This window comes from Parasteatoda tepidariorum, chromosome 9, assembly GCF_982258835.1.
Source record: "Parasteatoda tepidariorum strain Cologne lab strain chromosome 9, Ptep-v5.0, whole genome shotgun sequence".
NCBI lineage: Eukaryota > Metazoa > Arthropoda > Arachnida > Araneae > Theridiidae > Parasteatoda > Parasteatoda tepidariorum.
The window spans coordinates 41,818,040-41,844,821 of NC_141763.1; the positions used below are offsets into that span (position 1 = coordinate 41,818,040).

The 26,782-nt window shown below is 29.2% G+C and overlaps 1 protein-coding gene across 3 annotated transcripts in view; it reads right to left on the reverse strand.

The window, feature by feature from the left end:
• The window catches only part of LOC107443042 (E3 ubiquitin-protein ligase HECW2), a 42,322-nt gene extending 25,186 nt beyond the window's left edge, over positions 1-17,136 (reverse strand). The window contains exons 1-8 of one of the 3 annotated variants that reach the window (XM_043044912.3): positions 16,866-17,136; positions 10,926-11,341; positions 6,946-7,053; positions 5,511-5,617; positions 5,278-5,359; positions 3,715-3,884; positions 1,817-1,855; positions 11-147 (exon numbers count right to left, since the gene is read on the reverse strand). In XM_043044912.3, coding sequence (XP_042900846.1) covers positions 11-147; positions 1,817-1,855; positions 3,715-3,884; positions 5,278-5,359; positions 5,511-5,617; positions 6,946-7,053; positions 10,926-11,244 — 962 coding nt within the window. In that variant the 5' untranslated portion in view covers positions 11,245-11,341; positions 16,866-17,136. Of the gene's footprint in view, positions 1-10; positions 148-1,816; positions 1,915-3,714; positions 3,885-5,277; positions 5,360-5,510; positions 5,618-6,945; positions 7,054-10,925; positions 11,342-16,865 lie in introns of all 3 variants that reach the window. The other 2 variants (XM_071186879.2, XM_043044913.3) reach the window with 2 other exon arrangements.
• Between the last annotated feature and the right edge of the window lie 9,646 nt (positions 17,137-26,782).

The following is a 26,782-nucleotide window of genomic DNA, read 5'->3' on the forward strand; positions in this document are numbered from 1 at the left end:
TAAAACTTACCCAGTGCACTGATCAAGAAGAAGGCAAATTTGAATAGAAAATTTTCCTAGAAAACGACTAATGATTGGTCGACTTTTAGCAAATTTATCTTTTACTTCGAACTCAAGGATGTCGGAGGGATAGGCAATAAATTCAAACTAAAAAAGATACCATTATAAGAATTTTATTAAATTTAATAATTTTAATCAATCTCAATTAAAAGTAGTTACGTAGTAGTTGGCATACATATATCTGTTTTCTTATCTATGTACATATAAAAGAAATATAATATACTAACAGCAGTCATAGCACTAGAGTCAAATATCTTTTGTACGAAAAGATCTCTTAAATGATATTGTTAAAAAAACAAATAACATCATTAAAAAACAAAAGTATGACAAAAGTCCTGCCGAAAAATAAATTGAAATTTAAAAAAGAAAAAAAATCTTCTAATAATTGCACAATTTTTTTTTAAACATTATATAAAAAATGGGTGAATTCTCATGAAAACAGTCATTTTCAGTTCATAAAATCCAAAAAAAGTAAAGTGGATGAAAAGTTTTGAAATTTTTTATATTTATAGATGTATGGAATGGCATAATAAGAAATATATATATCCCTTAAATTATATTTAATATTTAAACAAATTAATTTTACAATTTAAAAAATGAGCGAATGGCAATAATTGTGGGGGGAATGTTTTATTTGTATATGTTTTTTTTTTAACTTCAAAAATTACACCTATCTCTAGTTTGAAAGTATATTTAACATACTAAGCATATTTAATGTATATTATAATTTAGTTTTATAATTACAAGAGTTTTTTACAGGTATGAGAAATAGAATTGGTTGGCACGATTGTCACATAGAATGGGTGGTAGAATTCTTTTTTTGATGTCTGTGTGTAGTTATGTATGTCTTTTGGAAATAGCCATTTGTATTTTCCTACACTTCTTGGAACCATTACATCAATGGTTAAATTTTTTGAATGAAAGATCTTTACTTCTCCGGGGTATAAAATTGTTTCATACTCAACTGGCACCCAATCTCCTATTTTGAACTCCTCTGTATTTTGGTTTTTGTTTGAAGATAATGGAACAGTGATTTTCAACTCATACTTACATGCAGTTCCCAAATTATAATATTCACACAAAATTGATGCATCACATGCAAAACATGAGAGGGCACAAAAATTCAATATATTATTTCTTGAACTGTATACAACTTGATGAACATTCATAGTGACTGAGAATGAATTTATTTCTCCCTAGATTAATTTATCAAAATTTTTTTTCCTTATATCTTCATTTGCAATGTCAAATAAAGTTACTAAACAATTTTTTCTTAATACAGAAACAAGTGTCTTATAATTATGCAAATCTTTTCCTTTTGTCACTTTTTGATCTGCAGTTTCTTTCATAACAGCCCCAATTCTGTCGGGAGCTCCTTTTTCATGTCCGGATTCACTCTGGCTCCAAGTAAAGTTTAGAATACCAGGAGTAAGCTGTTTTATATGTTGATATCAAATGAAAAATTTTTTGTGAGTATATTCAGCTGGTGGCCTTAAGATCACTTAGCATATGAACATATTTTACTTCATTTGTACTCAAAAACAACTTCGACATTTAATTAAAATTCATCAAAGGATAAAATAATATTCTAAGTTCTCCTCATTTTATACATTAGCGTGGGAATGACAAATTTAATAAAATTTACAAATAACAGGCTTAATTGATTTCTGAAATCAATCACATACTATAATATTCATACAAGAAAGCAACTTATAAGACATGAGGGAATGATAAATGTAAAAAAAAAAAAATTTACCTTGTCTGATGCATTCAAATTTATTCCACAGCAAAGATTCTGTAAGTTGAAGATGAAAACATACTGCAATTTTGTTCTATGATGCCAGTTGTAAACAACTAAAGTTTTCATTAAAATATTTTTATTCTGTTGAGATTGTGGGTGGTAAATACATTGTTGTGAGGGAGTTGCAAAACGCTAGAGATAAAGTTTACAATAGCGCTGTGGTAAGATTTTTATCAGAAATTAAATTTAAAATTGATTTTCTGAATTCTATATTTCAATATTCTAAAATATAAAATACAAATTTGCAAACTTTTTCCTTTTATTTTAGAAACAAATTTTTTCTTTTTTTTTAAATCGACAGTTGGGATAAGTGAGGGAATGATATATTGATAATTTTATTTTTAGTTTTAGTCAACCAGAGTTCTGTAAGACACTTTGCCATAAAAAAAATTCACAAGTCTTAAAACAAGCATAAAATATACTGGGGGCATGAAAATGACTGTTTTTGTGAGAATATATATATATCAATATACATAATTGATATTTCTAGTTTTTTGTAACCAATGGCAGGATATTAAATAATTTTTTTCAGTCCAGTCTTATTCATTCTATTCATTACAAAGTATATTACAAAAAAAATTTAATTTTTAATTTAAGTTTAAACTATTTAAAAAAAATTTTATTAAAAGAATAAACTAAACAAGCATATTATGTGATTGAAGTAAATGTAGATATCAGTTAAGAAATAATAAATCATATTTTGTTGTGCATTGCATTTATTTTCTTTTTCTGTTATTAATTGTAAATTATTAAAAGTAAAAGTAAGAGAAACTGATTGTTTTTATAAATATAATATGATCCACATAGTGCTTAAGGCACTGTGATGCAATATTGAAGAACTTAGGTTGGGTCCTTGGTTGTGGCTTCAAATAGTACTCAGCTTCAAATTGTTGGGTACTAACTAGTCTGGGACGTAAACCCAGTCTTCATAAAACTTGTACTCAAATTAAGATGGCAAAAGTAATCTTTTAAGAACTTTCAATCATGACACTTTTACAACAATAGAAAAAGTATGCAAAAAAAAACTTGTCACAAACATTTTTAAATTTCAAAATTAAAATACTGAGAAAATAAGGATTATAAGTAATAAGCAATTTAATTTTCAAAAAATATATGCATCAACATACATTAAAAACTGAAGTTTTATAAACAGATCTACTAAATCTTCAACTTAATTTTTACATTGGAACAATAATCTATATCTAAATAATCTTTAAAACAGACAGAAAAAATAGTTGAAATCATTTCTTACTGAAAATTGCATGTTTAACTTATGTATTGTATTCACTATAGTAGCCAGTATGGTAGTCACAACCATTTAAATAATTATAAAAAAAGAAATATTTTTCAAATGAAACCCATGTAATTCATGGTAGAAAATAATGATATCAAATTTGACAATTTACAAAAGCCTTGATGAATCCTCAATTGAATACAAGAAATGGTTCATAGATTTTAAATGAATAAATTTAAGTTCACTTTAAAGAATAAATTGAAATTAGCATGTAAATGTGATTTAACTATCAAAACATAGTTGGACAACAATTTATATCTTAAACAATGTATATGGATATCATACTCCTTTTAGTTAAAATTAATAAAAAAAAGAGTTTTCTTTCTTACTTCTTAAAATATTATTTAATAAATTTTAAATCATGGAAAAAACATCAAAATACCTTTTGGATAATAAATTTTATAACAATAGATGCAACCTAAAATTTTTCTTACAGAATATGCGAATGCTGAGTTTTATTAAACTCTTACAGTACTGAAGAGCATTAAAATATGAAGGGAGAAAAAAAAATCACAAAAGCATTAGCAATAAAGAATTTTCTTTAAAAAATCAGTTATACCTGTCCAGGCCAACATGGCTGGGTTGTTGCTTCTGCAATGCCAGTTCGACAAACTTGTCCATGATGAGGTAATAAGAAGACACCTTCACCTTTACCAGGATGAATAGTTATTTTCACATATGGGTCAGGATTAAAAAACATCCCCTTTTTTAAGTTTTTAGCATAGAGATCTATTTCAAAAAAAATATTTTTATAACTAAGTGTGTTAGTAGTCAATGACATCAAAAAATACAATTTATACATTTTATTTGCGAATAAAAATCCTATTTACAGTGAGAGAAAGTAAAATTTATACTAAAAAAAGGGGGGAAGGAAAGAAATGTAAAATTTAAACTATAATTACTCTAAAGTAATATATCTTAAAAGCTTTATAATTAATTTGCATCTTTATAAAAACAAAGACATTTCTCACATCTATAAATAGTAAAAAAACTTACACCCTTATTCAACTGAAACGCACTCCCTTGATTTATACTGTTCATACTTTGTTAATTGCTATATTGTAGACTGTTTTTGCACTTCAAGTGTAACATTAGATCACTAACAAAGCAAAAAAACCTATATTTTTGGCAGGTCACATGAGCAATATTCTTTCTTAGCCAATGAAAAAATTCAGACGAGCTTCCTCAAGAATAGGTTGGGGAAGAATTTTTAATTAAGACTTTTGAATTAGCATCTCCTCATCTATTTTCAATTTTATCATAGACATTGGTGCCTGTTATCATCTGAATATTACTTTAACTCCTCCTTACATATTCAAAGTACCATTAACATCATTTTAAAAAATGCTTCTTAAAATAGATTCAAATAGTTACTTTGATTTAGAATAATTCTTTTCAGCCATTTTGGATACAATGATGAGTTTTTATTTTAAGATTTCCTTTATTAAAAGCTTCAAGCTCTTACGATTTTATATTTCAAATTTTTATAAAATTACCTTCTAACAATCCCATTACAAGGTAATACTTTGTAATTTACTATCTTTTTATAATTAAAAAATATTTATGGAAAAAAAACACATATCTAACCAAATCAGAAAATATAGATCCGTATCAAGATAATTTAAGAACTGTAATGAGATCATATATTTGCAACTACCTTGTAAAAAATAACAATCAAATATTGTCAAATTATTTTTAGAAGTAATAAATAAAAAACTTGAGTTAAAAGTAACTACTGACTATCAAATCACAGCTTTGGATTTCAACCTCCAAGTAACTTTACAAGTGCTAATAAGTAATTCAGAACATTTTAGTTACATAAAATTGTCACGGAATGTTTGAAATATGTTACCAAACTTTTATACTGCTATCCTTCTTATTTCTCTCCAGAATTGCCATTAAACATTTAATAAATGCTTTGTGATTGGACAGAAACAAATCAAACTTAGCCATTGAAGTCAAGTTATGGTCCTGTCATGTGACTAAAACCGCTTGAAATGTTACAGTTAAATCAAGAAACAGATAATTTTTTGAATCAATAGAGCAGAAACTAGTAGATCGACCAAATTTTGCTTAAACTGCAAAAGGGCATTAAAGGAAAAATTAATTTTAAAATACATACTGGATAAAGTAAACTTCACCATCTCTACAGGATATTGTTGAGAGGAATATCCCACCAACACTTCATCAGCCCCAAGGCTATTCTAAAAATTGCAGGGGGAAAAAAACAGACTGTTACTATGCAATAAAAAACAATTATTAATAAAGAAATAATACTTAAGATTTTAACAACTAGAACACTAAAAAGGTACAGCATAAAAATACTAACAAAATTACAATTTAGCATAAACTTACTTGAAGCCCACAGGAGGCCAGAAGCCTTCTAACAGCAACCAAGGGACTGACAGCTCGTAATATGCCGGAATTTCCATGATAATACTTAAAGCATACATTAGTTACATCTGTAATGATAAATAAGAGATAGGTCAGGAGGCAAAATATAAAATCATTGGTTTAATAACCAAAATATTTTAACAAATCAACATGTAAGCCTTAATTTTGAAAGCAAAATCATTTAGGGTTAATTGGATATGGAGTTTGAGGGCATAAATAAGGGATGGAATGAACAGTGCTGCACAATGAATTCCAGGCAAGTTAATTAAATGGTATGCAAATGGGACAAGAAAAAGAAAAAACTCTAGGGGCAAAAGACAACATGAGAAATGACAGTCAAAACTCAACAATAGAAACTTTAAAGGACTTATAATAAACTCTATAATATCAAACTTTATAATATTTTGAACATTTTAACCAAAGTAATAAAGGTGTAAGAATCTTCAAAAACAGAAAAACTATATCAAACAAACTTGATAAATAATTGTTCAATTTAAATTATTGATAAATTCTTTGATACACTTTTAAATTTTTTGAATAACATAAGACACATCAAGACATTGAAGATATCATATCCAGTATGTTGAGATACATATTTTATAGCGATCAAATTGTAAGATTTGAGTTAGAACTTTTTAAAAATTTACTAATTGCTTACATATTTTTTTGAGAACAAGAATGCACATATGCAGAGTTTTTCTTTCCTGCACTTTGACATAATGAGATGTGATTAAGAGAGCACATTAGTATTAAATGTCTATCCTTAAATAACAAAATAAAAAGAAATAGTGCAAGATGGAAGTTGAAAATGAATAGAAATCACCAAAATAAACTTAATTCCTTGCAGTTCGATTTTTCCCCCTTCTATTATGTAGCAATTAAAAAAACAGTTTACAAAAGCATCAAAAATCTAAATTGCACCCTCACCACCTTAGAACGATTGGAAGACAATCATTTAGGGTCATTCCATGTTAACTTTTTAAATACAGTATAACCCTTAGAAATTCGGACTGTACGGTGTTGGGTGGTGAAAAAAACTATTCGGATTTTAGAAATTCTTATTTTCAAGATCATACCGTATTATGTTCATTCTTATTTCCCTTTATTCCTATTTATGTTTATTATAGGTATTTTTGAAATTTAAGAATCAATTTTACCACATGATTACAAGTCATAAAATAGTTTACCACATAATTACAAGTCAGAAACACAAAATCAGGCCCTAACTGTAACTGAAAAATGACCCAAAAAGTGTTCAACTGATTCTAATTTATTTGCAAATTATCTGCAAATTTCACTTATACTAAGTGAACTTTCATGCAACTCAAATCAGCAAGACATCAAAATAAATCACAGTATTTAATAAAATCACTGAAAAAACAAGTAAAATCTATACCTTCAGTAAAAGAATCACAATTTTCTATAGTCCATAAAATTTGGCCTTTTGAAGTAGACGTTGGCCATCTATTTTTACATTCAATATATCGAGATGGATCTGCTTCGTCTAGAAAAATTATTGAAAACTACTATAAGTCTACAATAATAAACTACTATAAGTAAAGTAAAAATACAGATAAACTTATGATTAAAAAGAAATTCAAAATATTACAATTCTGAGGTTTAAAATTCATATTTATAATTATTCTATGCTACTTATTCTTGTGATATTTCTTTTTTAGATGTATTTTAACAAAAACTGTAGTTCTGAATTATCAATTAGTTAGTCAATCTTCATGAACTCACAACTTTGTTGCCTTATATTGACAAGGGTTTTACCTACATTAAGTGCAAATGTTAGGGGAAAAAATTATGCGCAAACTGGCAGCTACCATTTTTTATCAATTTTATTATATATTAAGAAATTATATAATTAACTTTATCAAGTGCCATTTTAATAGAGTTGAAATGTTTCTACGTTGTTACTTATACACAAAATATCTTAACTTTTCTAAACCAGATTTATTCAAAATTTAAATTTCTACTTTATTTATTCTTAATCAGGTCAGCATTTTATAAACGGTTAAAGGAGTGGGGGGGATTAAAATTGTGCATGCAACAACTGCATTTTAATTTTAAAATCAAAAACAGCTATTTTGTTGGAGATGAAGTTGCTTTTTGTGTGCGCAAATATAAAATTTTACATCAATCCAAGTTAGTTTTACAATTTATTTTCATTGCATTGAAATTTTAACTTAAGTAATCTATTAAAATTTAAATCAATAAAGCATTGGGTTCAAGTATTCCACTAAATACATTATAGTTATAGAATAAAAAAATTTTAATGAAAATTTGAAAACAAAAGCTATCTCAATTCTACAAAGCATTTAATTGAATATTGAATTAAAAAGTGAACTTGAAAATTAGAGTTATTGATATTTAAATCAATTAAGAAGCTTAGAGAAAGCATTTTTGTAAAATATGAGAAAATCAGCTTATGAATAGAACGAACAAGTTGTTAATTAATGATTTTACCAATTGAAAAACACTTCACTTGAAATCATGTAGTAGAATACATTAATGTTTGTTTGTTTTGTGTGTGTGTGACAGCTAAACATAACATTTTCTTAAAAATTAGGGTTCGTGAAGGAAAATTTCTTTTTTGGAATTCAGAAATTAGAGTTCATAATAAGTTGCCACAATAAAAAATAAAAAAATTCAGTCAAATCAAACAACATTTAGTTCTCCAGCTGTCTAAGCCAAATTTACTACTGTTTAACGGTACCTTCACAAATTCAACTAAGAAGAAACGGAAGTTTCACAAAATATTTTTTCTTAACATTTCATTTTTGTATCCCGTAAGAAATGATAAATCTATATTTTTGTGTTGATCTTTTAATATAATTTTTAATTTTCACAAATTATGCCTAAATTTTCACAAAATAGGTACCTCTCAGAAAAACCTACCCCTCTTCTCTGAAATGGGCTTAGTTTTATCTTTTAAAGGTCAAAAACGTAAATTTTAAATTCTTTTTCAAAGCATAAAACAAATTTCAGTATTCAAATTCAGGAATATGAAATAACAGTAAAAATAAAAATTAGATATAAAATGTAACTTAGGAATCTTTAATTTTCCTTCACAAACGCATATTTACAACTAAATCATTTAAAAAAAATTATGCTGATTATGATTTAAATAAAATTAAAAAAAATTTCCATAAATTCTGGCGGACCTAAATGTTAAATTTTGCATTTAATTTTCTTTTTTTGTTAATCTACATTTATTAACTTAATTAAAATTATTAATAATAATAAACAATAATATAATTAATAATTTTTAAAAAAATTCTAAATCTATATTTTTGAGTAGGAGCAAAATTATGTTTACAAGTGCTCTATGAAATTAGTCAAAAATAATCAAACAACTCCTGCCAGTTTAAATATTACTGTTCCTTCTAATGCCGAATAATTTTGTCTTGCGAACTCAATTTTTAAACAAGGGAACCTCAATTAATTAAATATCAAATTACAAGTGTAAATACATAATCATATACATATTCATAATATACATAAAACAAAACTGCTAACAGTGTCAGGGTTGCCACTCAAATCTGGAAAAAAAATTCCCTGTGTTTTCCCTGTACATATTACGCACTATATATTAAGAGGAAACAACAATTACTGTGCTCTTGTGTGAGCTATATTGGGCTAACTATATTTATTAGTTTTAATTGCTGGAAAAACAGCTGAATATACTTAAATAATGCTATAGTAAATGAAATAGTTTAGTATAGCTGAAATATCATGGTTGAATATCCCATAGATTACACTTTAAGTGGTCACCATTTTTTAAAAGACAAAAATAAGAAACAAAATTCCCTGTATTTCCCCATTTTGTAAAGAAAAAAATCAAAATTCCCTGCATTTTCCCTGTTATTTTAGATTATTTTTAAATTCCCTGTATTTTCCAGGTTTTCCCTGTTCTCCCTGTGGAGTGGCAACCCTGTGTACAATTTTCTTCAGGGCTTACACATAAATTGTCTCGAAGGAACTGTAATTGTTTAAAAATAGAATTTAAACTAGTGCCGAGTAACCTAAAAAATTTCACATTTGACCAAAATATTCAGAAATGAAAATTTAACTTTTCATTGCCTTGATATCATAAATTTTGAAAAAAGTCTTTTATAATGTACCTTAATAAATTACGTGTATACAAATGTTTTTAGATGACATTCAATGCATTCTTTCAGAAAGCTATTTAGTCTAAACATCACACTCTTATAATTTAATTTTAATAATTTATAGTGTAATTTTTAAATTTATAAAAACATTTTTTTCTAGGTCACAAAAAAAATTATTTAAAAAAAATTAAAATAACCTTTAAAACACCAAGATATCTGACAATTTACTCTCAAATTGCACTGCAACATGTCATAACTTAACTACATTAAATCATTTATACCAATTAAACAAATAAAATTATAACTTCATAAATGTAAAGTAAAATATTTGTTAAATGTTAATTAAATTTTTAATACAACAGCCAGTAATAAAAAACTTATTCTTGGCCGTGAAACGAATATTTTATCAGAATTTGTTTAAAAACAGTCATTAACAAATCTAAATTGTTTTTATAATATTATTGCAGAAATCACATGGACAAGATACGATTATTATTGAATGTAATCAGGTAATCACATTCTATTTTTAGCAGTGGTTATTCATCATTAATATCATGAATGTTATTATGTCAAGAAAAAGCGACTTGGATGGTCAGGGGAACGGGTAAAGTATTTCTCAGGGAAGGAAATACAGACATCACAGCGATTTTCCAGGTTGAGTAAGTGCCCTTAAGCAACCTGTAAAACGTAAAAAGACAGCTTGCTTGTGTGAGGCAGCGTCATTGGTAATTGCTTCAGTAAACACTTCATCCCGCCAATTTGTTAGATGGGAAATGCGCTTGGCAACATTTTGAAGGAAGACATTCAACTGTGGATTTGGTAAGATTTCGATCAATACTTCTGCTATGGCTTCTTAATATGCTAAAAAGTTAGAAAGAAAAGTCACGCTTCCTTAACCATAGGTATTCATGGAAACAGTAGTGATGATGACTAGCATTTTTAAGTTTTCATAAGCTTTTATTTTACTTTCTCAAGAAAATCTTACCATCACCCCTTCACTATCCGCTGGCATGGAACTTCAAACCTTGTGGTGTCTTGCTCAATAGATGAAATAAATTTGAAATGTGGGCTTTAGAAAAAAAGAGCCTAAGAATGCTTGAAAAACAAAATATTTTTTTAATATTACTTATTATATATATTCGTAATTTGATTTACTAGGTAGCTATATAAATTGCTAGGGTTAGTTGAAAGTCAATGAGAATGTTTGTTCCAGGGAATTTTTCCACTGTACATATTATCACTTTGAAAAAAAGCATACCTGTTTTATAAAGTCCGATCCAATCAGTAGCAGATATCTCTTCTTTAATGTCCCATTTAATGACTAGTGGATCAGATGAGTTCAATATGTATTCGGCTCTAGAAACGCTTAAACTAGAACGAGACTGCAAGCATGGAGGCCTGCGAAAAGGAGCAGGTGGTGGAGCAGAAATTGGAGAAGGCACACCAGTTGGAGAAGAAACTGTCCTCTGAGGTGGTGGTGGAGGTTCTTCTTCAGGATTTTCACCACCTGCTGTGATGGCAGGTGGGTGTCCCAGCCGCAGCACAGGGTGGAGGCCACTCGGACGCTCAGCTAGCATCGAAATGATGCCAGAGCAGAATGAGACTGGACTCCTGCTCGAGTTTCGAGCTGCACAGACCACCTAGCTTGAATTTCACATCTTTGAAATTTTAAACCTAAGAATTAAGTTAGTGTAATTAGAAATTTCTCTGGCAAAACTTACATATACAGTAATTGAAAAAATTTAACATTGTATGTTAAAATTTAAAAATAAAAAATAAAAAAATTTTATACTTTTCTGTTTGTTGTCAACCATTTTTGCCAAGTTTGAAAATATAACCTTAGAGCCTAAACTGGATTACCACATATTCCAATGTTGGTATTAGGCAAGCCTAGCCTACTCAGTTTGGTGAAGACGTTTATTAAACTTTTTTTTACCTTTGCTGGAAAAAAATTATCAAAAGTTGGGATTTTCTTACAACAAACAATGCAACAGCATATTTTCAAAATCATGGGATCATCCCATCGAAAAAAGAATTGCGTTAACGAACACGATGTTTCTTTCCATCAGAAAACAGCTTATATTTACAGCTTATTATTTTTTTATTATTTTGTATTTTGTCTGTGAAAATACATTCGGAAGAGATTCAAATTGAAATATCTTTGTTCCTATTTTGTATATTTCTTTAAAACCAATTACTGAAAATAAATATTACTGTGAAATTAAATTTGAAAGTCTCCAAAATGAATTTCACATTGAGTTGGCAAAAATAGTACATACTGAACACATACACATACATACTGAAATATTAGGCAGAATGATATAAATCTTACAACAATACAGAAATGGAAAAGCCAAAATACTAATTACAAACTCTGAGAGTTTAAGAAAGACTCTGGGCTTTTAAATACAGAGGATCTTCATAATGCAAACCTTGAAACCTGGACCTTTGCACTTTATGAACTTCGTGTTATATAGATCATTTCAGTTACCTATTAAATATGGCAAATTTAATATGGAACAGGTTAATTTTAAAATACTTTCAAATAATTTTAAGATACAAATCCTTAAAACACAGAATGCGCACTTAAGTATTTATTATTTACAGAAAAAAATTAAATTTTTCGACAGCATTAGAATATGTAAAAAACAAATCAATCAATTTTGTTTTGCTTAGCTTATGAAATTTAAACCTCTTAGTAGATAATTAAACAAATATAGTAAAAAGTTAATAGTTATCGCTTAGTTATAGAAATTCCTTTATTCTAATTTCATTGTATACCTCCACAAAGGTAATGCGATTTATGGAGAGTTGGGGCTCATAGAATTGTGTTACACAGATTTTCTACTATAATTGTAAAGACTACTTGTGTGCATAGTATGTGCTGGGCCTGATACAGGTGGAGTTGACTATCGTTTATCTGTACTTTCAGAAAAATCGATCTAGCAAAAACGACACCTTCACAAAAATTGTCACAGTAAATTCGGTATCTTAATAAAAATCTTTGCAGTAAAATTGGTACTTTCACAAAAATCGCAAATATCTTAGCAAAATCAACACCTTCTCAGAAGGAATAATAAAAAATAAACAGGATGTATACATTTTTATTAAATGGTTAACTTTTTTGCAGAAAATCTTAAACCAACCCCATAAGTTTAATAACTATACCCGAACTTATTGTTATTCACACGATTTTAAGATCAGATATCATAATTTGTCATCACGCATTTTAAAAAATCACCAGTTTTGATTCTTCTTGCAATTTAAAAATCACACATTTTGGTTCCTATGCACGCAATCTATCAGGACTCGTATTCATAAGGTTTAAAAATCACATGTCGCAATTTGTATAATCAAGCGATTTGAAAATTGAACATTCGGATTCTTCTTCAAACAATTAAAAAATCATACGTGATTTAAAAATCATGCATCACAAATCATATTCACACAATTTAAAAATTACATATTATTGAACAGAGGAGCACTATCGGGGATGAATTCCCAAAACTAATGAAGTTATTTACCTTACTGCCCATATCAACTCATTCTGTGGAAAGACTGTTTTGCTGGCAGAATTTGGTCTGTTTAAAATTGAGGAGTAATCTTTCAACAAAATCGTTATATTTTAATTTAATGGCTCACACATCGCATCCAGTCAGATGATCCAGTTAGTAGATAAAATTGTCACTATGTTTAAAAATTCAGTAAATTTCAGAATAATCATATAGAAACTCTTCTATCTATGTGAGCCAATTTACATTATTTATAATCATATGCTGATAAATAATTGTAAACACATATTTAATTAGTGTTCATGCCAGTATGGCAACATGTTGGTAATGTCACCAACATTTTACAAATGTCACTAAAATTGTATGGGAAACCAATTTGTAGCCTTGAAATGTATTTGAAATTTAGAAAATAGTAACGAAAAATAGGATCAGACTTTTTAGTATTTCTATTTGAAAGGCAGCTTTTAAGTGGAAAAAAGAAATGAGTAGGAATTTGTTTGTACAGTAGGGAACCGATTTTCCGGAATGATCGGGACCATCATTATTCCTGATAGCTGATTTTTCCGGTTTTCTGAATCGCTACAAAAAGCCGTTTTTTTATTGTTAAACCCAACTAAAAAAATATTTGGAAATAATCTTATACAAAAGAAAAAAAGATGAAGTAATATACTAATGATTATTTCCAAAATGATGGTAAGGTAAACATCTTACAAAAAAGAATGAGAAATCCTAAAATCTTATGAGGAAAAAAAAAAAAAATTTATAAAAATGGCGGGAAAATTTTTCGAATTTCGTTCCGGTTTTTCGGTTTTCTGATTTCCGGATGACGGGTTCTGTACTGTAGACCATGTGAGATGAACTCTTATATTGTTAAAGGCTAAATATATTTCTTTAAATTAATTACTTTTTTTTTTAGATTTAAAATTTTTCAAATGTAATAACAGGAGGTGTCTGTCAAATAGTTTTAAAAGCTAAATGCTAAAATTTCAAATTTACATGTTGCTATGTCTTGCATTCATGCACTGACTGTATAATGCATCAAAAAAATATCTTTGCTTCAGAATTAAAACTTTACAATTTTCAAACAATTTTTAATATTACATTTTGTTTGTGCTTACTTTCTGCTTTCCTTATTTGTTTATTTTAATTTCTCTATATTGAATCTATTTACTAATATTATTTTAGCTTTTTTAGTTCGTTTTAATAAATATTAATCTTCAAACATTATGAGGAAATGAACCTAAGTAGTTTTAGGGTCTTTTACCATAACATGAATTGTGTAATTGCAAAGTTTGATTTTTTTTTTCTAAGTTTGTTTACCAGAGTTGGCAAGTTTTTGACACATGACGGTTTTTACCGTCATGTCAAAAACTGTCAAAAATCCATAGTTTTGGTAAAACTGTATTTTTATTTGAGTTTAACTGCTTATAATTTAAAATTAATTCACTTTTGGGCAATAAAATTAGAAAAAAAAATTTTAAAAGATATTTAAGAACAGATTCTTGCATTTTCTCAACATGATTACATCAAAACATACTATTTGAAGTAAAATACTATTAGGATACTAAACAAAATTTTCAACATTTCCAAGCATCATTTTGTTGGCATATTACATTACTGAAGAATGTCAAGTCATTCTTGACTTAGAGTTTGTTAGTAGTTACAAGTTTTGAAAGTTTTGTTTAGCTTATTTCTAATATTTAAGAAATGCCAAATTTTAAATTCTTCTTTTTAGTTCTTGAATTTATAAATAGTTCCAAGGTTTTTTGTTTGTTTCTTTATTTCTAACAATTAAGAAGTGCAAAATTTTGAAACCTTTGCAAATCAAGCTATAATGATAAAAGTATCACTATTTTCAATAACAATATTTCTATATGAATGTATATCCTTCTATAAGAATACATGTATATAGTTGCAAAATCAATAGCAATCATTTACAACATTCATTTATAAAGGCAATTATGTGAAAATAATATATTGTTTCTCTATATGTCATAAATGAAAGAAAACAGTAGGTTTTTGACGGTTTTTACCGGTAAAAACACGATTTTTAACACTGTCACATCAAAAGCCAGTTTTTGACGGCAAAAACCCAACCCTGTTGTTTACCATATTAAATTTGTGGACTACTAAATGAAAACCTAGGTAGACCTATTAGCCCTTTAAATTTTCTTTGCTGGCATAAAATCTAATTATAATTCTGAATATTAAGTACTATGTTATATAAGTATTTTCATAAAGAGTTGTAAACAATTATCCTAATAATTTATTATTAATAACTTCAAAACTAATGAGTATTCCTTTTAAAGATACTTTCTCACAGAAAATTATATGCTAAAACTTTTCACAAAAATGGGTAGTATGAAATTAAAAAAAACCTGGATTAACCCCTGATATGGGAAGGTCCCACACCCATCAGTGCTACCTCAACATTATAACGAACAATAAATGTCAGAGTATCACTCTTACTCATTAATTAAGACATATTACAAATTAAGTTCTTAACCACTTGAAAAATAATTATTCTAACAACTTATACAATATAACAAAGAAAAATAATAATAATTAAGTAACATAGTCATAATACATTAAACATTACAATATACATAGACATTAAACATTTGAAAATCCCTTTGAAATTATTAATTAGTTACTGAAGTTTATAATGTAATCAAATTAAGCAATAATTGCATCTAGATTTAAATGTGTTTGGATTGATATTAAAAACAATGAAATTTAAATAGCATATTTCTCAATATATCAATTCTTGAAAAAAGTAATAAAGTAGTACTATTTAAAATTACAAAGTTTCTCCTAAATATCAAAATGCCACAGACTTTTGAGCAACAAAACAAATATATGTTTTGATAAATATATATTATTGTTTGAAATTTCAGATTCCGAGAATTGAATGTAGATATAAACAGTTTTTAATAGATATTAAAAACATTCTTAAACAAAAATTTCATAGTTTACAAATGGGTTACAAATATTGAAAAATAAATAAAAAAATAGATAATTTGTATAAAAAATAATCACAAATTGTTCCAAAATAGCATATATCAGACATTATTAAGCAACGTATCAATTATAACGTGTTTTTATAAATATTTAACATTTATGAAAAGTAAAGATTCCCAGATTCATTATCTTTATTTGGTATAAAGTTATTCCCTTATCACACATCACACTTAAATTGCATCTAGATTCAAACATTTTTTAATCGATATTAAAAACACTTAATCGAAAATTGCATATTTTATATATATATGTATCAAATATGAGAAAAAATACGAAGTTTTGTTTTAAAAAATATCACAAATCGTTCCCAAATATCAAATGTCACACATTCTCGAGCGACAAAACAAAGATGGTTTTTACACATAAATAAAACACCCTTCGTAAATACAGGTCAACAAAATCATTAATATAATCCTTTTATAGTATTAATAATACAGCAACAAAATAAATTAACAAAACATTAGGTTAAATAAGGTAATAAATTTAAAGCATGGCCTATACCGGAAGAGATATTTAAGAGCTCTAAAAATACAGCTAACTTATTTTTTTTATTCTAAAATTACAGAAAACAGATGCAAATGAAATATATACAGATATATTTCAGGAATATATTGATGGTTTAGAATATTTATTAATATAATATTATGTTGACTTTAAGTGCTTACTTCACAAATCCTCCATCTTGTCTCCGGTCAACCATCACAACATAGTGATTACAAGGAAAATTTAATTGTCAAGTAAGTAATCTTTTATGGTTAACGCATTGTCAGTTTTTTTTAAAACCAATTCCTGAAATTAAATACAAGAAAAGCTAAATAATTACATCAAATTTAATCCATACAAAATGACGCGTTTATGTACGTATTTACAAATGCCAGATACAGACACTACAGTGAAACTTTCAGTTCCTGTTTTGCTGAAAGATTTGTTTAATTCAAAAAAGTTACATTCGAGCCAACAAGACTGAAGCAAAAGTCAAGCACCTGCGTAAACTTGTCGCCGCTTGAGTAGCGCTATCTAGTGAGAACATTGGTTCCATGTCAAAAGCCTATCGTTGGAATTCTTTAAAATATAATTTAAAATTTAATAAGTAATTAAAATATAATTTAAACTTTAATAAGTAATTAAAGTATAATTTATTATTTACGTTTTTTTTAATTTTGCATTTATTTTTTTTATTTTTGCATTTTTTTAGTTCTATTATGCTTTCGAACTCAAAATCTTTAGATTGATTTCGAAATCAAGATAAAAAATCATTGTATTTCCTATAGAGCTTCCCAAATTAATTGTGCACCACGGACACCTCATATTAAGGTTCACCAACCTTAACTATTAAGGATTTAGACAAACTTTAGAAGAAAAAAAATTTCAAACATAATACTTTGTGAAATTAATAAATAAAACTAGACAGGGTAGATGAAAAATTTTCGCTATTCCTCATCAATTTTTAGGAAAATGAATGGCAATGCAAATTTTCCACATTTTTATGCATTGCATTTTTATGTATCACATTTTTATGAAAATGAATTGAGAAGAATATTTCTGTGTAATGGAGGAATATGAACAGCTTTTGATATTAATGATATCGTACAGCGCACAAAATTGAAAAAGTTAATACTCTGAATTACTTTTGGTCTACTGATCGGATTTTCACGAACAAAGATTCAATCCAAATTATTCGATATTTTGGCTACGAAATTAGACACAAAACATACTTTCTGTTAAAAAGAATATTTTGTTGATGAATTTTTGAGCTTTTTTCCTTCAAAATGGAGCGCAAGCAGGAAAATTTTGTCCCAATAGTTTAGGCAGGAAAGGGATCGAAAATTTAGAGACTCCTTACGATTAATTGCACTTTTTAAGTGTTTCAAATAGTTCTATGCCAGGGATGGCGAACCAATGGCACGCGTGCCATTCATGGCACGCTACACAATATTTTAGGCACTCCACCGATCACAATTATTGTTTAACTATGAAGCATATGTAACAATTAAATTAAAATTCACAAAAAATAAACAAAATAATAAACAATATAAATAAAAAAATTAAAAAATAATGCTAAAAAAACAATTAATAACCACAAAAAACAAGCTAACAATAAATAACTAGCAAAAAAAATTAACAGTCCTGCTTAAACGAACATCTTACAACCTAATATAAGTTATTGGTCATCTAATCTGCAACTACAGAAGTCACACTAATGTTACTTGAAAGTTGAATTACGCGTATAACCGACATATTGCAAAATGTATTTTTTCTCACTATAAGTAAAGAGTTTTGAGTTGATAGTATTTAGTATTATTATTTTCCCAATAATCAGGAAGTCAAAATTACTTGACGGCACGTCTATGACCTCATTAAGCAATTTTTTAGAGAAAATGGCACGTTGGTGTATAAAGGTTCGCCATCCCTGTTCTATGCTATCTAATAATCTAGTTCTATAATATTTTTTTACTATTTTTTTTTCATTTATTAAAAAATACCCGAAAAGTTTTGAGTAGTAAAGTATGCAAATTTTTGCTTCATTTATAAGATGGCTGCAGTCAGTGTGCGGGTGGGTGACCACTTGGATCAGTCTGCGTAGGGACCGAGGGTGTGCGGTATTGGTCCTCGTTAAACTGTGCTACCGTAAAGTGCTCGACTTCGCGCGCAGGTCGTCGGGCTACCGAAGCGGGGGTGCCATCCCCTCCACAGAGGATCAAAATTGTGATGGCATGTCTTCGGATCATCCTCGGGGATGTTTCCCAGACTGTCGCCAATAGCCCATTGTGCAGCTCTAGTGCGACGTAAATTAACAACAACAGCAAATCATTTATAAAATGTAATTTCAAAAGGCAAAATACGAAATTCGAGCGAAAGTAGTTAAATATATTTTAATAAATTAAATTTGAAATAAACGACTTTCTCAAATTTGATTGCTCAAAAACTATTCTACAGATTTTGTTCAAATTTTGTACTTTGTCATTGGCGATCGAAATAAACTACAGGTGTCGTATAAAACTCACTAACCTAGGGTAGCATTTCGCATGCTTTCAGCAATAGCGTGTGAAGAATCATAGGCGAAGGAAGTACGCCAGTTTCTCCTTTGATTTTCAATTAGGTTAAAAACTTTTATGTTAGGAAGCTATATGGAACTAAAAACACCATTGAACATAGTTAAAGAAAAAGCATCCTGGAAATTTTAAAAAAATATTTGAGGCAATTAAATACAAAAAATACTAAGAACGGGGGAAATATGTAGTACATTCCTTTACAACTGAGAAGAGGAGGTGAGGGAAAGGGGGAGGGTCAAGACATGGAAACGATCCTCTCCCCAAATGGCGTATTCGATCATTGCGATCGCGTATTTGAAATTACATTTTTATACATGATGTAAAAACTTGTATACTTCACAATTTTAATTTTTTCGGCTATTATTTTAAAAATTAATAAGAAATATTAAATAATTACTAAAAATTATTTTTTAAAAATCTTTGAATAATCAAGTTTCATTATTTTGTACAAAATATTTTGACTGCCTTAAAAGTTCTCGAGATATGGCGAAATACGCAAAAAATAAAATAAACGTGAAGGGATTAAAACTTTCTACTGCTTTTCTACGCAAGCTATAGGGACCATATTTTCTAGATTGAGGCTACTCCCTATACTTTTTCAAAGTATAGGAAGTCAAAAATCCGAGTCCATTGGGGGGGGAGGGGGGGGGGAGTATGTTAACTCAGAGAAAATTGAATCGGATTTCGTAACTTAAAATATTGATTGTTCTAGTTAATTAGTATATAAGGTTAGGCCTTTGAATCATTAAGACTGAGTCACAGTACGCGAAAATCTGCCCATTAGATTAAAAGTTGTTCAGGATATTTTTTTTTCGCACATTGTACACGATCTCAGAAGAAAAATCCATTTTCGAACTACTTCTGTTGAAAAGAGCGAGGCGAAGAGTGCTGTTCTTTTTCAAATGATTTTTTTTTTAAAAGGTAGACGACAATATGGAGCTTTCAAACAGCTCTATTATTTATAAAATGAGAATATTTTCGACGTTTAAGGTGAATTTTAAGTACAGAGGAAAGTTGAAAAGTTGGCAAGAGTCCGTACTGTTTTTCATTATAAGATGAATCCTGGGAAACTCTGTTTCAACTGAAATATTTTGCCGTTCTACGAATTTGTTCGACTTGCTATTCTACTAACTATCAGAAGAGATATTTGAAGTATTTTTAAAGTCTCAAATTTTTATTTCAGTTTTAAGCATGATGCCCCTTCCTCGTTTGTTCATAAATGTAAATTTAACATTTATTAAGTTTCAAGTTGCAGTGTTTAATTGAATCTTTTTCACGAATATATTCGGTGAACCGAAAAACAATGTCGTTTTTGATACATTATATTATAAAATATATTTTAGCAAGGGTTTTGTTTTGCTAGATGCAAATATCTACGTTTTTAGAAAACTTTTTTTACCAAGCCTGCAAAATTAAAATCAGTTGATAAACATCAGTTGTAGTATGAAAAAGTCTGGAAAAAAATTATGAATTGGGGTGGGAGTTCTCCAATCACTTACCATACTTACCAGACATTGCACCATCAGATTTCAATATATTCTAACCTCTACATTTTCTGCGTGACAAAAAATTTTAAAACATGAATGATATTCTAAATGCCTCCTTCAGTTATTTTGCTCAAGAAACGATTGTTTTTTTTTTAAACAAGCATTTAAACGTATTGAAAAAAGGTTTCTGATGACGTGGATAATGCAGAATTAATAATTAAAATCTATTAACTGATTAAAATAGGTGCGAAGAAAATGGGTGCCGATTTTTGAACTTTTGAAACGTGTCGATTGTTATTTGTAATTTGCAATTTTTTTGCAGCGTATGATGTTTGTAATCAAGTAATATCTTACCGCTGCAGTTTCTTAAGATTACTTAACTAACGAAATAAATAAATTAATTAATAAGGAAATTAATTTTTCTCAATTTCTATGAAGTTTGTTGCAAGAGCATAACACACATTTCTTTTCGATCTTAGCTTTACCTCTCAAAATTATGCATACTTGATGATTTTTGTTTTTGAGAGAAATGTATTCATTTCATGTACAGAACGCAAAAAAACAAATAAATAAACGGACCACCCTGCATAACTTTTGATCTAATGAGCGTTCTAGAACTCAATCTTAATGGATCGAGGGGGTGACCTGAAATATGCTAATTAATTAGTGCAGACGATATTTTAAGTTACGAAGTCAGCCACAAAAACGTATTTTCTTTGAATAAACATACCTTTTTTTTCGGTAGATTTGGATTTCCGAACCCCAAAAGATAAGGGTAGCCTCAATCTCGGAAACATGGTTACCAAAGTTTCATCAGGAGAACGATCCAAAGCTTGGAAGCAAAGTTCATTTTTCCTTTTGCGTATTTCACCATATCTCCAGAACTTTTAAAAGTATTGAATAACTTTCGCACACAATTGTACAATTCGTTTATCCAAAGATAATTCCATGCAAAAATACATTTTAAATAATATTTATTTTTTATTGCTTTATTTAATAATAGTCGAAAAACTCTTGAATTGTAAGATGTGTATTTTTCCCCCCATCATTTTAGAGAATCCAAATTTAATAATCGAGAAGAATAATCGAGTAATTTCTGAGAAATCGAATTTTGAAGAAGTCACATTTTTAAAGTTTGGTTTCTCAGGATTTATTCGCCCGATTTTCGACTATTATTAAATGAAATAATAAAAAATAATAAAAATTTATTAACGCTATATCTTGCATGAAATTATTTTTGGATATACAAATTTTATATCTGTGTGCAAAAATTTTAAATTCGATTTAAAGTTGTCGAGATATTGTGAAGTACGCAAAAATTAAAATTAACCTTAAGGGTTCCAAACTTTGGATCTCTCTCCTAACCAAATTATTGGGAACATATTTCATCGAAAAAAAGCCGTGTTTAGTTAAGGAAATTAAGTTTTTATGACTGGTTTCGTGACTTAAAATACCGTCGGCATTTATTAATTTGCAAATTTAAGATCACCTCCTCTAATTTTAATATTGAGTTCAGAACGTGAAGATGATATCATCCCGCATTTTGCGTACTGCACGTATTTATATCTTAATAGTTATAATAGAGTTTAATAATTTTCTTATTTCGCCCTGTACAATTTAGAATGAAGTAAATTATATTTTATTTGTATAGCATTTTTATAAAAATATAAAAACCGCAGATTTTTACTTATTTTTAAAATTGTGAATAACATTTATTTTTCTCCGTTTAAATAAATTTATTATTTTTAAAGGGAGGCACCAAAAATATTTTTGCTTACACTTGAAAATTAGCTTTGACCGGTCCTAGTACAGATGAAAAGATATACTGTTTACAGAGCTCCAAGTTACAACTGAAGAATGTTCCGTAATATAAACTTACGAAGGTTACATGCCCGATAGATCAGGATAATAAAATTTGGAATATAATATATGAACATGAATTGTAAATGAAAATGTTCAGATGTAAAAAGGAAATATAACATGACGTCTACTTCATTAACTAAGCAGTAAACAGTTAGTAAAGTCCCCAAAGCAGCAAGAAAACAAATGTAAAGATGGCTGTCTTTTACATAGCACCAAAACTGTAATTGAGAAAGTTCTCGATGTCAAAAAACAGATGTAAAGATGTGCTGTTTTCAGAACTCTTAAAGCTAAAGAATGTTCCGTAACAGATAAATTTACTGATGTAAAAATATGGTGTGCAAGTCAGTATACAGGAATCAAAATTTCTATGTAAATAAGACATCCTTGGAAAAAAGTACTGTCACTGATAAATGTTTCACAGAGGTAAAAATGAATCAAATCATATGAAAGATATTTGTAACTAGTTAAAGGCATAGTGCATGTGAATTGATCAGTAATGAATAATGACTTAGCAAACAAATTCACTGAGTTCCGAAATATTAAAAGGATGCATTAATGTAAATGTTCTGACGTAATGATAAATTTTATGATATATCCACTTTAGTTTCTGAATCAGTTGTAAGGCAAGTCTCACTTCAATAAAAGTTTCGATAAAGTGAAATCAAGCAGGCTGTACCTTAAAATGAAAGATGAATAAATTTTTGTGATTAGGTTATAGAAGTGTTCAGATCATTTCTCGAAAACAAACATCGACTTCAAAACCCGAGATTTCGAATCGAGTGTAACTGAGTTTTGATTAGTTTTGTAAATGATTCGCGTTAGTTTCTAGAAAGAAATATGCGTCACTATACCCAGAAGCTAATTTATATTGAAGTAATGTATTAATACAGATAAAACAGTCGATGAAACTGGAAAATTAATGCATTATATTAAACAAGTTTGTTCTACCAATGAATTATTTCCTTGAACATTTCTTCAATAATATTTTTGTATGCCCTCTGAAATTCTCTTTGTACTCCAATACTGTATTAGGTTGTTATAGTGTAGCCCTTACGGAAAATATGTATTTCTTGTTTGATTATAAACTGGACAGGTCATCAGAATGTGTTCAAGATCTTCCAACACGCCACAGTGATTACAATATTTTGATTTTTCCAAATATTTTATTTCGATGCGATGCATGTGCTCCATGGTTGGTTAGAAGTTGGTTTACGTAAAAGTTTCCAAACGTATATTTGGTCTGCACTTTGTCAAAAATTCTATGGGTATGTCTTCTCTTTGTATACGGGTTGCTCCATCTCATTTACCAGGAGTTTATGGCTTCTACGGTTAGTCTTTCCCTAGCTGTATGTTTTGATTCTTCATCAAAAAGGTCAATGTTCTCTGTTTCACAAGCCTGCTTATCCAGTCTATGCACCTCTTCATTTCCATATGTGACCTGGTAGGCTCTAATCCAGTTTAACTAGATGCTTGAAGTTAATCTGTTTTTTATACTTGAAATAACGTAATCCATTTTATGTGCATTAGAAAGGGCCTGTAATCATGAGAGTGACTCTAAGAAAATTTTTACCGTATTACTGATTTGTCGGTTGGTTATCCAATAGATAGACTTGAGAACTGACAGGAAAGCACTATAACATCTCTGAGGCATAGGGCTGAGATCTTAGTGCCCTCTATGTAAGACTGTTCAGAGACTAATGATGAATTTAAGAATGGCAACATGCGTCTGCATAGAGTTGAGCTGGTCGAGAAAACCTAAAATATTCAGATAATTTATCTCCAGACCAGAGTTATATCGATCAAATCTGAGTTGCACATACATGGCTTTTAGAGCTAGCCAGCACCTCTCAGAGATCTCCTGGGGCTAAAAGAAGTGACTTAATGGGAAAATTGTGTTTACTGTTCCACGGCTTCAGATTTATTGTTCCAAAATATTTGTTAAATTCGTAAGCAACATAAGAGTTCATTATAAGACCAGTGTTGTCAGAGGGGAGTCATGCCCATACTAAATCCAGCACAAGTGCAATGGGCAACTAGTCTTCATTTCACTTCGTGACGTAGCGAAGGTTGTCTGTTTACAGTCAAACCTTATATACTTGCCTAAACTTTGTCCAAAATCTAAACAAACACCCGAGCTTGTTCCTCTCCCAGCAAAGCTTGTTACGTAACAAACCTCGAGGCAAATATTTATAAAAATAACGTAACAATTCGGATACTTCGCCCCATTCCTGTCCATTTCGCCACATCATTTTTGAACTACAGTGATGCTCATTAACTCGTAATCTTGAGTTCAAGATCTTTTTACTGTCATTTCTGTGATGTTTTGATGCATTTTCATATAAAATTTCAATTCATTTAGTTTATTATTTCTTGAGCTCTCTGAAATTTTTTCCTAAAATGTGTTCGTTAACTTTCGGGGATGACTTACAAGCAAATGCGAAAAAATTTTTTCTTCCAAATCTTGATTGATTTGCGTTAATTTGATCTGGACAAACTTCCTTTGGGTCTGGTTCATTTCATCGACAATCACTTTATCGACAGGCCATTTCATCGACACCACTTCATCGACAGGCCATTTCATCGACTAGGTCATTTCGTCGACAGGCCGTTTCCTCGACAGGGTTGTTTCGTCGACAGGCCATTTCGTCGACAGGGTCATTTCGTCGACAGGGTCATTTCGTCGACAAGTCATTTCGTCGACAAGTCATTTCGTCGACAGGGTCATTTCGTCGACAGGGTCATTTCGTCGACAGGCCATTTCGTCGACAGGGTCATTTCGTCGACAGGGTCATTTCGTCGACAAGTCATTTCGTCGACAGGGTCATTTCGTCGACAGGGTCATTTCGTCGACAAGTCATTTCGTCGACAGGGTCATTTCGTCGACAAGGTCATTTCGTCGACAGGCCATTTCGTCGACAGGGTCATTTCGTCGACAAGTCATTTCGTCGACAGGGTCATTTCGTCGACAAGTCATTTCGTCGACAGGGTCATTTCGTCGAAAAGTCATTTCGTCGACAGGGTCATTTCGTCGACAGGGTCATTTCGTCGACAAGTCATTTCGTCGACAGGGTCATTTCGTCGACAAGTCATTTAATCTACAAGTTATTTCGTCGATATGATCGTTTCGTCGACATGATTGTTTCCTCGACAGGGTCATTTCATCGACAATTCATTTCGTCGACAGGGTTATTTCGTCGACAGGGTCATTTCGTTGATAGGGTCATTTCGTCGACAGGGTAGTTTTGTCGACAGGGTAGTTTTGTCGACAGGGTCATTTCGTCGACAGGGTCATTTTGAAGACAAGGTCATTTCGTCGACAATATTAAGAAAAGATTATTTTGTAGGCAAAGTCATGCGTAATTTTGAAACTAGTCTTATGATTTTTTACATTAGACGTTATGACCCTTGCACTTCTTTGTAATTTAGTATATTTCTGATGAAATTTTTTAATCCTATCCTGATGCAAAATCTTAATAGTATGTTGAAGTTGCCGGAAAAAAGCTTTTTATTTGAAAATTGCCTACTCCTCTATTCACATCACGTTGCAAAAACGAAACATTACTTGTATTTTACACATTTAAGTTGTATATTACACAATTTTTTTCTAGTCATAATTAACACATTTGTTTCTAAGATTAATTTTTAATGTACATTATTGTAGATTATCATCGCAAAAGCAATTGAGTATATATTTTAAAGAAGTATATATTTTAAAATATATTGAGAGTATATATTTTAAAGGCGAGCAATAAGTCCGTTAGAAAGTGTAATCGGAAATGGAAATGTTTTTAAATATCATGTTTGATATTTATTCTGAAAAAGAAATGTGAATTTTTGTTACCAAAACGGAAAAAGTGGAATTTTGAATGTTGATAGAATATTTTGTGAAATTTTGCCCTTGTGGTTTTCGCTATGTGTGAAAATTTTCATAATTATTTTTTCTCATTTGTAGTCTACTGAACAAATTTGATATTTTAAATATATATGCATTTTTTATTTTCATTTTTACTGCATTTTAGTTTTGAGCCTCCTGGCTTGTTCAGGCAGAAAATAATCAAAATTTTGATTGGCGATAAGTCGTGCTAATAGTTGTCAGTAAGCGTTTGAAAATTGTGTTTTCATCCTGTGCAGAAAACCAGTTAAAAATTTATACTATTAAAAAATTGGTCAAATTTTAAT